Genomic DNA, 15,239 nt, shown 5'->3' on the forward strand with positions numbered 1-15,239 from the left:
TGGAAATAAAAACAGAAATAAACAAATGGGACCTAATTAAACTCAAAAGCTTTTTCACAGCAAAGGAAACCATAAACAAAACAAAAAGACAGCCCACAGAATGGGAGAAAATATTTGTAAATGATGTGACCGACAAGGGATTAATTTCCAGAATTTACAAACAGCTCATACGGCTTAATTTCATGGAAGCAGAATATTTTGTGTATCTCCAGATCAAATACTTTTGATCTGTCTTTTAATCTTAATCTAAACATTAATCTTTTACCTGTTTATTCTTCAGAGATTTCAAAATGGGTTTTAGCTTTTCTGTGAAGTACAGGATTCATGCTTTCTTGTCCTTACAGTATTCTTTTTTAATTTTTTTGGCTGTGCCGCACGGCATGTGGGATCTTAGTTCCCCGACCAGGGATCGAACCCGTGCCCCCTGCCTTGGAAGGGTGGAGTCTTAACCACTGGACCCCCAGGGAAGTCCCCTCCTTATGGTATTCTCGTCTGTGATTCAGACGTCTCATGAGATCTTGAGCAGATTGGCTTCAGTTTGTCTTGTTTTTATTACAAAACGTTGGCTAATTGGCGCATAGTGATTCTTACCACATGTGACGTGTGGTGCCAATATGTGGGCAATTCTTTTCTATATCTGAAACTCTTGATTTTTTGCATGTCTGAGTTTCATATTCATCTTGGCCAGAGAGCACAAAGTAAACTTTGTATCCATTTTACATGTATGGGAGGGAGGAAAGCAGTGTTTCTCATTTGCTTACTAAACTACACACTCTGGTCAGTTAAGACTAGGTTGATGGTTGTGGCAGGGAAAGCTTTCTTTACACAGTGTAATATGCCTTCTGCTAAGTTTTCTGTCCTGTAGGCATCCATGTGAATAATTGGATATGAATTTTTCCCTTTCACGTTCTCCAAAAGTAGGATTTTCCTTTGTATTCACCATCTACCTTGGCATAACTACACTTCAGAGGCTTCCTCATTGCCTCCTCCCCTCCTCCCCCCAAGGATGCTCCTGCCTTTAATTTGCTTTGGGGAGAGAGCCAAGTTGGAAAAGCTGAGAGATGACAGGTAACTTTTATTAACTATACTGCAGGTTTTCTCAAATGTGTTTATATTTAAAATACATTTATAAAAACATTTTGTAATTTTTTTCACTAATTGTAACTGTCTGAAAATCAAATGGATGTTTTTTCAATTTGCTAATTAGAAAAGAGGATGGCAAAGTAGTTCTGCAACCTGCAGTCCCAAACTTTAAAAATGAATAATTTAATTTCAGTGAATAATAAATATGGCACTTCTACTTGATTTATCCTCAAATGAAACCAATTAAACTTCCTCCGCTTGATCTAACATGGCTGGTGCTGAAGGCCAGAATAGAAGCTAAATCTTACTAATTAAGTGTCTGTGCTGATTGAAGTAAAGCTGTTTTAACCATCCAGAAACTAGTTCACAAAGTTTCTCCAAGTGATTTAGGTTCTTATTGTCTACTGACAACTAATGCGTTTTCCAAAACCCCCAACTCTCTGACAAACTATTTTTGATTATTAATTTTTTGCCAGCATATCTATGTATAACTAAAGGACTAGATTCTGTTTTGACATTTGCAAGTACATTCCTGTATAAATTTTCCCCAAAGACTGTTGCACCCCACTCATATGTAAGGCTTCTATGTTTACCGCATCTTCCCAGAATTCACCACTGCTTAATATGACCTATTTAAGGTCAGAAAAATGCAATTAAATTGGATTAAGTTGTAAAGGAAGAGTAGCAGAAATATAATATGAAAGCACTTTGTGTTATCAACAGTGATTTATATGGATCGCAGTGACAGATACTTAAGGCTATACTTTCCAGGGCACAGTCATAATTTGTTTGCTGAAAATGAAAGGAAACACACTTTTTCTGCCTTTTCCAGCTCTGCCTCTCCTTCTTTAGTCAAAAGCCCACATGATATAGAGTATACTAGTGATCTTTTCTCTTTTCTCATTCCTTTAAAAAGTATTTTACTGAGTGTTGTCTTCTAGGCCCAGAGACAGATTTATGGTGATGTTAATGAAGTTTAGGTTTCAGAGCCCCTCACTGGCATTGACCAGTTCTGAGACCCTGGAAAGAGTCTTAGCAGTGTGTTCACATGGTTATCTGTTTTTGCAAAGGTAAAACATTTTGACCACAGTCCTTTAATTAAGTCCACAAAAGGTGGATTCACCTCTTTCTAGGCACCATATAGAAAATTGTCCTTGGGACTTCCCTGGCAGTCCAGTGGTTAGGAATCTGTGCTTCCACTGCAGGGGGCCACAGGTTCAATCCCTGGTCAGGGAACTAGGATCCCTCATGCCCTGAAGCGTGGCCAAAAAGAAAAAAAAAAGAAAGAAAATTGTCCTTGTCCAAACATAATTTATAGTCATAATGCAGCCTAACATGTTAATATATAAATATTGATCACTTTTCAAGGACTGTTAAGGTTTGAAATTTCTGGATCATAGTTTGTGAGATTATAATTAAGACCAATGTGCAGTCAGTTTAGAAACCAGATTTGAATAGGACATTGTTTCGACTAAGTCAAGGAGCTCTTGTAGTGTTTGGAATAAAACTCTGATATGAAGTAATGTAATTGTGATGTTAAATTGAGTGGGGTTGCTTTATTTAAAAAATGTTACAGCGGAACAGATTAGAGCTTTAACAGAATTCAAGGAAACTGAATAGTCAAGAAGTCTCTAATTTTGGAAAAGTAGAATGAATATGATTATATGTCTTTGCAGTTTCAGCGTTTAAATACATTTTGGGAATTGTGTCTTAAATTGTGAAGTTTATAAATGAGTGTAATACTCTTGTTCTGCCAGTGTCAAGACTGTAGACTTTAAAGGGATTAACCTGAAGGTTTATTTAATCACCCCAGTGGTCTGTTCAGGGGAAAAATAAAATGGGCAGATAATGTGAAGGTCTTTCTCTGGGATTGTCTGGCCTTTTGAAAGTGGTAATGTAAAATAAATTTAATTAGATATAAGTACTGAATGGCTCTAAAGGTTAATGCCTTATTAATAAATTACTTTGTCCTTGAAATTTAACTGCATTTTGAGTGCTTTTTCCCTTTACTCAGTTAAAGGCTGCAGTCCATTTTCCTAATACAGACTATCCTTTAAAAAAATGACCACCTAGGGAATTCCCTGGTGGTCCAGTGGTTAGGACTTGGCACTTTCACTGCAGAGGGCCAGGGTTCAATCCCTGGTCAGGGAACTAAGATCCCACAAGCTGCACAACATTGCCAAAAAACCCCTTAAAAGTAACTTTAAAAAAAATTATTGGAAAAATAACACATGTCCAGAGTAAAATCCCCTTCCCAAAAGAAACCAGTTATCAGTTTAGTATGTATAGATTCTTCCAGAAATAGACTCTGAATATAAAATGATTTACATGTATATATCTATATGTGTGTGTTTATACAGTTGACCCTTGAACAACACGGGTTTGAACTGCACAGGTCCACTTATACATGGATATTTTTCAAAAAATATGAACTGGTACTACATGATCGATGGTTGGTTGAATCCGAGGGTGTGGAACTGAGGATACAGAGGGCCAACTGTAAAGTTATACACGGATTTTCAATAGCCTCAGGGGTGGGGCGCCCTTAATTCCCCCAATTGCTTGTTGTTTAAGGGTCAACTGTATATATGTGTGTGTGTTTGTGTATGTGTGTATCCCCTTTTTATATAAATGGAAGCATACTATATACACACTGTTCTATACTTTGCTTTTTTCACTTAGCAAATACATCTTAGATACTGTTCCCTATCAGCATATAGAAATCAATCTTTTTGTTTCTATTTGGAACTTTCTCCCCCTAACTTTTGCTATGGCAAATGATGATGGTACACTGAACATTTCTTTTTTCAAACACCATGTTAGAGTAATATAGGCATTTTGCCTTATATAAATTCTTAGGTAATACTTGTCCATCCATGAAGATGCAGACAGTTATTCAAAGAGGCTTATGTTTCTGATTTAGTTGAACTTTATCCCAAGGATCAAAGAAATGTCAAATCCAAGGTAGAAACTAGCAGTGGAGGAATGATGTAAAGAGGGACTTTCACTATTTCCTTTCTTTGTATTTAAATTGTTATAATGAATAATCATGCATTGGTTGTATAATTTTTTAAAAAATTAACATATTTATTTATTTATTTTGGCTGCGCCAGGTCTTAGTTGCAGCACGCGGGATTTTTAGTTGCGGCATGCATGCGGGATCTAGTTCCCTGACCAGGGATCGAGCCTGGACCCCCTGCATTGGGAGCGAGGAGTCTTACCCACTGGACCACTGGGGAAGTCCCAGTTGTATAATTTTTGAAGCAAAATAAAATTATATTAGCAATGAAAATTCTGACAAAGCACTCAGTTTACAGAAAAACAATGCTACAACTTAAACTAACAAAATCTCCACATCTTTTTCATTTTCAAGCATTTGGCTTTTAAATTTTTAGATTGGTTTTGGGCTATTTTCTTAGTCTCTTAAGAAATTGTCTTTTGCTAGTTCATACATTGATTTAATAATTTTAAGTGGTAACCTTTATTTAGGTTGGTCAAATAGGGTAAATATTAATATAACTTGATGGCTTACTCTTATCTTACTTTAATTTTCAGTATGCTATATTGAAGCATCAAAGTAGAGTGTTAATATATATACATTATTTTTTCAACAAACAATAATAGAATTTGTATTCAGACATATGTAATATAAATAAGATTCCTATTATGTATTTTATATAGTTTTTAGTTGTCAAAATTCTGGGAGGAGAATCAAACATATTAGAAAGTCAAGATTATTGTAAATCATTTTACTTTTCTGACTTTAGTCTGAAAAATGACAGAATCCTTTCAAGCTCTCAAAAACCTCTGAATCACTCTATGTTGAGTTGTTATGAAAATGTTAGAAAGTGGGCTTTAAACCCTTTGAAGACACCCCCACTGGCTGAGTAGCATGCTAATCTGAATTTATGATGACATATAAATTAATTCCTGGGAGGATAAAAAGGAATTTCAGTGTGCTGAAACTTTAGCAAAGGACCTTTCCCAAAGTGGCTTTTGAAAATGGGGAAATGTTAGAATGTAGTAAGTGTCAAATCCTGCTAAAAACCCAAAGAAATATATTCTCTAAATTATTTTTTATTTAAACTGGTATGGGAGTAGACATGAAATGTGTGGGGGGAAAGTAAACATAGAACTAAAATTTGGTTCACACACTAGAAATATTTCATACTTTTCAGGTGTTTTTATTTATGTCACACATTGCTCAAAGCATAGGCATAGAATTTTAGTTTTTCAAGGAAATTGAAGATCATCTAGCCTCACCATTTATAGATGGAGAGAACATGGACTTTGGAGTTAAATCGACCTACGTTTGAATCCTAGCTCTTTCGTTTTCTTGCTGGGTTTCTTGGGCAATTTATTCAGTTTCCTAGCCTTCAGATAGGAAATTGGATCACTTTTTATAATCTGTAATTATAAAAGTATACAGAAAACACATGCAGATAAAGTATACGGTGCTTGACTTGCAAGGTTTAGACATTTCAGCAGACAAAGAGCTCCATTAAAATAATGGATCTTTACAATTCCTATGGACAATGAGCACCCTTTACACCACTGTTAATGCTATTGAGGCCACAGAGTACGTTTGATTTGTTCTCTTCAACTCCTACCTTCATCTAAATATAGTGAACAGTCCTCCATCTTGAGTCCTTCATAGGAGCCACATTCATAACTTGTAGACTGTTAGATGTTTATTTTCAGAGGAACTATTGATAAAATAGAAAAATAGTTTCTCTGGGGAAAAAAACAGAACAACAACATTGATTCCTAATGAAAGATTCTGAGAAAGAGAAGCTGTTGAAACTTTCGAGCACTGTGGGGAATAGGCGAAAGTGGTTTACATTGGTGGGGATCATGTGAAAGGAGAGTGGCACAGACCCAGAATCAGACAGACTGCTGCCAGCAATTCCTGGCTCTACGGAGTCTGTGCCTGCTTTTGCTCACCGTTGGACCCCTAGCAAGCTAGCACGGTGCTGGGAACATAATAGGTACTCAGTAACTATTTGTTAAATAAATAAATGCTATTTTAGCTTCTTGCCCAAGGATTTGGCATCCAGAACAGTATTGTGATAATCACTATGTGAATTTCCTCTTAAAAGAAGCAAAGGTGCTGCCTGTTTTTGTTTCCTTTGAGACCTTAGGCTTGAACAATCTCTTTGATATCTAAAATTCAGAGGAAAAGTTGAGTGCTGTTATCCCAAAGGGGAACATTTTTGTGCTAGGTGTGGTCGATCCAGCTTTAAAACACACAAATGGAAGCTACTAAATAAGGAAGTGTTTTCTGGTTTGCAGCATGAAAACAACATAGGATAATACAACTTTTTTGTGTAGTATTTTATATACATAGTTTCCTTATTTTTTTATGTCTTTTATAAATAGAAGACGGGCTATAGCAGTAGAAAGTATAGCAAACCATGTAGTGACAAAGTGATTTTTGCTTTAAAAATCAGCTTTAAGAACAGTTTCTCATAGCTAGTGGGAAGCAGCCACATAGCACAGGGAGATCAGCTCTGTGCTTTGTGAGCACCTAGAGGGGTGGGGTAGGGAGGGTGGGATGGAGACGCAAGAGGGAGGAGATATGGGGATATATGTATATGTATAGCTGATTCACTTTGTTATAAAGCAGAAACTAACACAACAATGTAAAGCAATTATACTCCAATAAAGATGTTAAAAAAAAAACTTTCTCATTGCGTATGTTGGTAAATTGAAATTGTGAGGGGAGGATAAGCTCAAAACCAGGTCTTGTTTAAAAGATACCAGATACAATGTATTTAAACATAAAGGGGAAAAAAATCCCCTTCCCTTTTTTAAAAGTTTGGCGATTTATCATAAAAAGTATAGTAGTACATAGAGTAGTACTGTCCAATGGAATATTCTGTAATGATGATAATGTTCTGTATCTACTCTGTCCCATATGGCAGCTACATTGGCCACTGAACGCTAGAAATGTGGCTAATGCAATTGAGGAACTGAATTTTTAATCTCTTAATTTTTTTGTTTTTAAAATTATACCAAAATATTGACTTCTTTTTGGTATATAGTTCTATCAGTTTTGTTTGTTTGTTTTTAGGTTTGGTAAATTTTAACACATGTATAGATTCTTTTAACTACCCCCACAACCAGGACAGCACAGTTCCATCACTCACGTCACTCCAAAATGATTCTTCACTAAATGCAAATATAAGTATATCATTCCCCTGCTTAACTTTTCCATGGCTCTCTATTACCTACAGGATAAATTACAGACTATTATTGGCATACAAGAGGCCCCATAATAAAGCAGTTGCCTAATTCTGCAAGCCTGTCATCTTTCTCTACTTTTGTGTTTCCATTTGTCATAAATTCTCTGCTTCATGTATCCTTGCTGATTTCTGGTTTTCCTTTAACACTCAGGTATTATCTCCTCTAAGAAGCCTTTTTTGACACATATTCCTAGGAATGAATGGGTGTCCGTTTTCTCTATCCTCTATTCTAGTATTGCTCCCTGTGACTGTGTCATGATCAGCTTTGTATCATGAGAATCTCAGTTCCTGGCACATATAATAAGTGCTTGATAGGAACTTACCTGGTGGTGCAGTGGTTAAGAATCTGCCTGCCAGTGCAGGGGACTCGGGTTCGATCCCTGGTCCAGGAAGATCCCACATGCTGCAGAGCAACTAAGCCCATGCTCCACAACTACTGAGCCTGTGCCCTAGAGCCCGCGAGCCACAACTACTGAGCCTGTGTGCCACAACTACTGAAACCCTTGCACCTAGAGCCTGTGCTCCGCAACAAGAGAAGCCACCACAGTGAGAAGCCCGCTCATCGCAACAAAGAGTAGCCCCCACTTGCTGCAACTAGAGGAAGCCCGTGCGCAGCAATGAAGACCCAATGCAGCCAAAAATAAATAAATGCTTGATAAATATTCATTGTTCAGTGTTTACTTTTATATGACTTGCTGCTGCAAAGAACTACTTTCCTGTCTATTTACTCATATGATCCTTATAACAACCCTGGAAGATAATAGGGCACATTTCTTCATTTTTCAGACTGTAGAACTAATGAGTGTGGTTGACTAATTGGCGAATTGACACTGGAGCTCAAACCTTCTGACTCCCAATCCAGTTTGCGTGTGTGTGTGTGACTACTTCATAAATCTTTGTAACCTGTTAGCAAAAGAGATGCAGGGTAAGATGTCCCGGTAGTAGTTAAATTTATATACAGTTGCTGAGCTTTAAGAATACAATCATTGTTTTTATAATCAAATCAGGCAGAACAATAAAGATGTTCTTATTTTGAACAAAAATAATACTAGACTGTAGTGACTTAGAAGGTTATAGAAATATTTGCTGCAAAACCCTATGAATGTTGCCAGCATGTTTATACCTTTTCTTGCCAACAAAGTTGTCTTAATTGAACATTTTAAAACTTTAAACTTAATATCAAATTTGTTTTCTGTAGCTGATCCTGTTTCCTATATTAACTTTTGAATTGGTAGAGTGTGGAGTGTTGGAATAAGTTGTGAAAGGAGATGGAAGAAAGAGTACTTTGTTCTCTGTTATGAAATTCTAGGGCACGTTTTGTCTATGTACATTTCAAATGCCTGATCAGTACATTAGTCACGTATACCTACATAGAGCTTTACCATTCCTGTAGGTACACAAGACATTTTGTGTTTCTTTCCAAAAAGAATAGTAAAGATAAGAACTATTAGAGAACCTCCATTTGAATTATTTGTTTCGTTCCTTTTTTTAATATGGTTTTTATTCTTCAATTTGTTAATATGGTGTATCACATTTATTGATTTGCATATATTAAAGAATCCTTGCATCCTGGGATAAATCCCACTTGATCATGGAGTATGATCCTGTTAATGTGTTGTTGGATTCTGTTTGCTAGTATTTTGTTGAGGATGTTTGCATCTATATTCATCAGTGATATTGGACTGTAATTTTCTTTTTCTGTAGTATCTATGTCTGGTTTTGGTATCAGGGTGATGGTGGCCTCATAGAATGAGTGTTCCTTCCTCTGCAAGTTTTTGGAAGAGTTTGAGAAGGATGGGTGTTAGCTCTTCTCTAAATGTTTGATAGAATTCACCTGTGTAGCTATCTGGTCCTGGACTTTTGTTTGTTGGGGAGATTTTTATTTACAGTTTCAATTTCATTACTTGTGATTGGTCTGTTCATATTTTCTCTTTCTTCCTGGTTCAGTCTTGGAAGTTTATACCTTTCTAAGAATTTGTCCATTTCTTCCAGGTTGTCCATTTTATTGGCATAGAGTTGCTTGTAGTAGTTTCTTAGGATGCTTTGTATTTCTTCACTGTCTGTTGTAACTTCTCCTTTTTCATTTCTAATTTTATTGATTTGAGTCCTCTCCCTCTTTTTCTTGATGAGTTTGGCAAATGGTTTATCAATTTTGTTTATCTTCTCAAAGAGCCAGCTTTTACTTTTATTGATCTTTGCTATTGTTTTCTTTGTTTCTATTTCATTTATTTCTGCTCTGATTTTTATGATTTATTTCCTTCTGCTTACTTTGGGTTTTGTTTGTTCTTCTTTCTCTACTTCCTTTAGGTATAATGTTAGATTGTTTATTTGAGATTTTTCTTGTTTCTTGAGGTAGGCTTGTAGAGCTATAAACTTCCCTCTTACAACTGCTTTTGCTGCATCCCATAGGTTTTGGTTTGTCGTGTTTTCATTGTCATTTGTCTCTAGGTATTTTTTGATTTCCTCTTTGATTTCTTCAGTGATCGCTTGGTTATTTAGTAATGTATTGTTTAACCTCCATGTGTTTGTGTTTTTTTCCCTGTAATTGATTTCTAATCTCATAGTGTTGGGGTGAGAAAAGATGCTTGATATGATTTCAATTTTCTTAAATTTACTGAGGCTTGATTTGTGACACAGGATGTGATCTATCCTGGAGAATGTTCCATGTGCACTTGAGAAGAAAGTGTAATCTGCTGTTTTTGAATGTAATGCCCTATAAATATCAGTTAAATCTATCTGGTCTATTGTGTCATTTAAAGCTTGTGTTTCCTTATGAATTTTCTGTTTGGATGATCTGTCCATTGGTGTAAGTGAGGTGTTAAAGTCCCCCACTATTATTGTGTCACTGTTGATTTCCTCTTTTATAGCTGTTAGCAGTTGCCTTATGTATTGAGGTGCTCCTATGTTGGGTACATATATATTTATAATTGTTATATCTTCTTCTTGGATTGATCCCTTGATCATTATGTAGTGTCCTTCCTTGTCTCTTGTAACATTCTCTATTTTAAAGTCTATTTTATCTGATATGAGTATTGCTACTCCAGCTTTCTTTTGATTTCCATTTGCATGGAATATCTTTTTCCATCCCCTCACTTTCAGTCTGTATGTGTCCCTAGGTCTGAAGTGGGTCTCTTGTAGACAGCATATATATGGGTCTTGTTTTTGTATCCATTCATCAAGCCTGTGTCTTTTGGTTGGAGCAGTTAATCCATTCATGTTTAAGGTAACTATCAATATGTATGTTCCTATTACCATTTTCTTAATCGTTTTGGGTTTGTTTTTGTAGGTCCTTTTCTTCTCTTGTGTTTTGCACTTAGAGAAGTTCCTTTAGCATTTGTTGTAGAGCTGGTTTGGTGGTGCTGAATTCTCTTAGCTTTTGCTTGTCTGTAAAGCTTTTGATTTCTCCATTGAATCTGAATGAGATCCTTACTGGGTAGAGTAATCTTGGTTGTAGGTTTTTCCCTTTCATCACTTTAAGTATATCATGCCATTCCCTTCTGGCTTGTAGAGTTTCTGCTGAGAAATCAGCTGTTATCCTTATGGGAGTTCCCTTGTATGTTATTTGTCATTTTCCCCTTGCTGCTTTCAATAATTTTTCTTTGTCTTTAACTTTTGATAGTTTGATTACTATGTGTCTCCGCATGTTTCTCTTTGGGTTTATCCTGTATGGGACCGTCTGTGCTTCCTGGACTTGGGTGGCTCTTTCCTTTCCCTTGTTAGGAATGTTTTTGACTACAATCTCTTCAAATATTTTCTTGGGTCCTTCTCTCTTTCTTCTCCTTCTGGGACCCGTATAATGCAAATGTTGTTGAGCTTAATGTTGTCCCAGAGATCTCTTAGGCTGTCTTCATTTCTTTTCATTCTTTTTTCTTTATTCTGTTCCATGGCAGTGATTTCCATCATTCTGTCCTCCAGGTCACTTATCTGTTCTTCTGCCTCAGTTATTCTGCTATTGATTCCTTCTAGTGTAATTTTCATTTCAATTATTGTATTGTTCATCTCTGTTTGTTTTTTAATTCTTCTAGGTTTTTGTTAAACACTTCTTGCATCTTCTCGATCTTTGCCTCCATTCTTTTTTGAGGTCCTGGATTATCTTCACTATCATTATTCTGAATTCTTTTTCTAGAAGGTTGCCTATCTCCACTTCATTTAGTTGTTTTTCTGGGGTTTTATCTTGTTCCTTCATCTGGTAAATAGCCCTCTGCCTTTTCATCTTGTCTATCTATTTGTTTCATTCTTGTCGGTGGTGAGATGATTGATATTTTTAAGTTCCATGTCATGTAATTTAATTAAACTGACTTCTGAAATTTCCTTCTGAAAGGTTTCACTGGAAGAAAAAAATGCAGCCATTATTTATGACCCTAAACTGCAGACTCCAAAGACCCTACAGGAAGCCATTGATGACATGGGCTTTGATGCTGTTCTGCACAATCCTAAGCCGCTCCCTGTTTTAACTGAGACCTTGTTTCTGACTGTTACTGCTTCACTGGCTCCGCCATGGGAGCATATCCAAAGCACATTGCTCAAGACGAAGGGTGTGACAGACATTAAAATTTCCCCTCAGCAGAGAACTGCAGTGGTGATAATAATCCCTTCTATAGTGAATGCCAGTCAGATAGTAGAGCTGGTTCCGGCTCTCAGTTTAGATCCAGGAACTCTGGAGAAAATGTCAGGAATTTGCGAAGATTTCAGTATGGCTCAAGCAGGCGAAGTCATGCTGAAGATGAAGGTGGAAGGGATGACCTGCCATTCATGTACTAGCACCATTGAAGGAAAAATTGGGAAACTGCAAGGTGTTCAGCGAATTAAAGGTAGTATGCCTAATGTTATTTGTTTGATTGATTTGCGAGGCTTAGTTTTCTGTTTTGGCCTTTTTAACTTTTGCTTTTTTTTTAAGCATGGGTTTTAAATATGTGGGACTAGAATATTACTGCTTCATTGAAGTCTGAGGTACAGTGTATTCCCAGCATTAATGTTGGTAAAGTTAATGGTTATAAATAAAAGTTATGTGAATCTTGAACTAGCGTAAAAGGCAGCCAGGGTGGTGATTCATGAAGTTCAGGGTTCTTAACACAACATGCCAAGGGTCCTCTTGACCTCTAATATGTTTCTATTCAGGCATGCAGAAACTTGGAGAACACAAATGTAGTGGTCATATCTTTTACTTTCTTACTATTCCATATCATTAACATTTTCTGAAAAGAACAGAATTATTTTAAGAAAGGATAATGAGAACAATGAGAGAAACAGTTGTATATGGTATTGATTTGGTCGACAGAATGTTTTCTGAAGTGGCCCAGGAATGACTGAAGTAAATAATTATTTTCCTTTTATTAACTAGTTTCCCTGGACAATCAAGAAGCTACTGTTGTTTATCAACCTCATCTTATCACAGCAGAGGAAATAAAAAAGCAGATTGAAGCTGTGGGCTTTCCAGCATTCATCAAAAAACAGCCCAAGTACCTCAAACTGGGAGCTATTGATATAGAACGTCTAAAGAACACACCAGTCAAATCCTCAGAAGGATCACAGCAAAGGAGTCCATCATATACCAATAATTCAACAGTCATTTTCATCATAGATGGCATGCACTGTAAATCATGTGTGTCAAATATTGAAAGTGCTTTATCTACACTCCAGTATGTAAGCAGTGTAGTCGTTTCTTTAGAGAATAGAACTGCCACAGTAAAGTACAAGGCAAGTTTAGTCACTCCAGAAACTCTGAGAAGAGCAATAGAGGCCATATCACCAGGGCAATATAGAGTTAGTAGTACAAATGAAATTGAGAGTACTTCAAACTCTCCCTCCAGCTCATCTCTTCAAAAGAGTCCTTTGAACATAGTTAGCCAACCTCTGACTCAAGAAACCGTGATAAACATTGATGGCATGACTTGTAATTCTTGTGTGCAGTCTATTGAGGGTGTCATATTAAAAAAGGCAGGTGTAAAATCCATACGAGTATCACTTGCAAATGGCAAAGGGACTGTTGAGTATGATCCTTTACTAACCTGTCCAGAAACCTTGAGAGAAGCAATAGAAGACATGGGATTTGATGCTTCCTTGTCAGGTAATGTCATTTTTTCTTTGATTCCTTTAATGTTCTTTTATTAACACTTTGCTGGTTCTTTTGGCGTTTATCAATGAGAAATGAGTAATAGGCACTGCTATTCCACTTTTTGGAAATAAGACATATGGAAGTAGTCAGCAGTGTATACAAGGATGCATAAGGATGTTTGCCTAATTATTTATAATATTTAAAAACTAGAAACATTAAATAAAGCATGATACCTTCATATGATGAAATGCTAAGCAGCCATAAAAAATTATGGTATTGAAGATACTTAATGCCACGGGAAAGTGTCTGAGATATTTTGTTAACTGAAAAAAAAGCAAGCAAAAAAGCTGTATGTTCAGTATGATCAAAATTTTATAAACACATGTATAAGGATTTATACCATGTATACGTTATTTATGTATATGAATGAATAAAATTCCTGGTAGGACATGAACTAAATTTTAACAGTAGTTATTTGTGAGTGTAGTTATTTGTGAGTGGTAGGATAAAGGTGATATTTTGTTTTCAATTTGCTTTCTTATGTATTTTAAGTTTGTGTGTGTGTGTGTGACAAGGATGTATGTATGTTTGTTTGTATGTATTTTTGTATATATAATATAGGAGAAGCAAATGTTATTTTAAAAAGAAAAAAGTAGAAATAAATAATAGAATTTTAACTGTAGTTTTGAATTTAGGCATTCAAATGAACCTGACTCTAGAACTGGCCCAAAGTCTTCCTGTTTCCTGGCAGCACTTACTTTGAACTAAAACCAAAGATGTATATCCAATGGAATTTGCCCATGTGAACTTGTTTTAAACTAGAATTGAACCTTACCTTGAATTAAACTGGAAATTCCCTAAATGAAATTTCTTGCTGTAAATAACAATGGAAAAGTTGAATAACTAATTTCTAGACAATGTCATTAACCTTTGCTCTTCTGATCAGAATGAAAGATATCAAATAGCAGTGTTCTCTTTTCAAGCTCACTAAAACTGAGAAGCATAAAAAATTAGTCACATGCTCAAATTATTATGGTAGATAAGTGTCAGTGGAAAAGGACCCAGAGATGTAAGCATTCTTAATTTTCATGTTCATGACAAATGGTAGAAATTATAGAACTGTCATTTCTTAAAGTCAAGATGTAGTTCACATACCATAAATTCACCCTTTTAAAGTACACAATCCAGTGGTTATTAGTATATTCATAGGAATTTGCAGCCATTACCATTATGTAATTTTAGAACATTTTTATCAGCCTCCCAAAGAAACCTCATACTGGTTAGCAGTCACTCCCCATTTCCCCTTCACCTCCCCCTAGCCCAGCCCCTTTTATCTACTGTTCTGTTTTCTGGCTTTATGAATTTGACAACTCTAAGTACCATATAAGTGGAGTCAGAATATTTGTCCCTTTGTATTTAACGTATTTCACTTAGCATAATGTTTTCAAGATAACAAACGTTCATCCATGTTTGTGATATGTATCAGTACTTCATTCCTTTTTACTGCTGAATAGTATACCATTGTATGCATATACCTCATTTTGTCTCTCCATTCATCAGTTGATGGAGATTTGGGTTGTTTCCACTCCTTGGCTATCATGAATAATGTTGTGATGAGCATTTGTTACAAGTTTTTGCATGAATATATTTTTTTTATTTCTCCTGGGTATATACTAGGAGTGGAATTTCTAGGTCATATGGTGAATATGTTTAACTTTTTCAGTAACTGCCAAGCTGTTTTCCAAAATGGCTGCACCATTTTATATTCTCACTTAGAAGTCTCACTTTGATAAAGAAGATCTCAAAAGACCAAGATTCTTGTGCCTTAAAAAAGATACACACACACACATGCGCGA

General features: G+C 35.9%; 1 protein-coding gene across 1 annotated transcript in view; it reads left to right on the forward strand.

Annotated features, from left to right (window-relative positions):
• The window catches only part of ATP7A (ATPase copper transporting alpha), a 77,344-nt gene that overhangs the window by 9,181 nt on the left and 52,924 nt on the right, over nt 1–15,239 (forward strand). The window contains exons 2-3 of the mRNA XM_082681292.1: nt 11,650–12,139; nt 12,670–13,395. Coding sequence (XP_082537418.1) covers nt 11,650–12,139; nt 12,670–13,395 — 1,216 coding nt within the window. The remainder of the gene's footprint in view (nt 1–11,649; nt 12,140–12,669; nt 13,396–15,239) is intronic.

Source organism: Grampus griseus (genome assembly GCF_964374135.1).
Source record: "Grampus griseus genome assembly, chromosome: X".
NCBI lineage: Eukaryota > Metazoa > Chordata > Mammalia > Artiodactyla > Delphinidae > Grampus > Grampus griseus.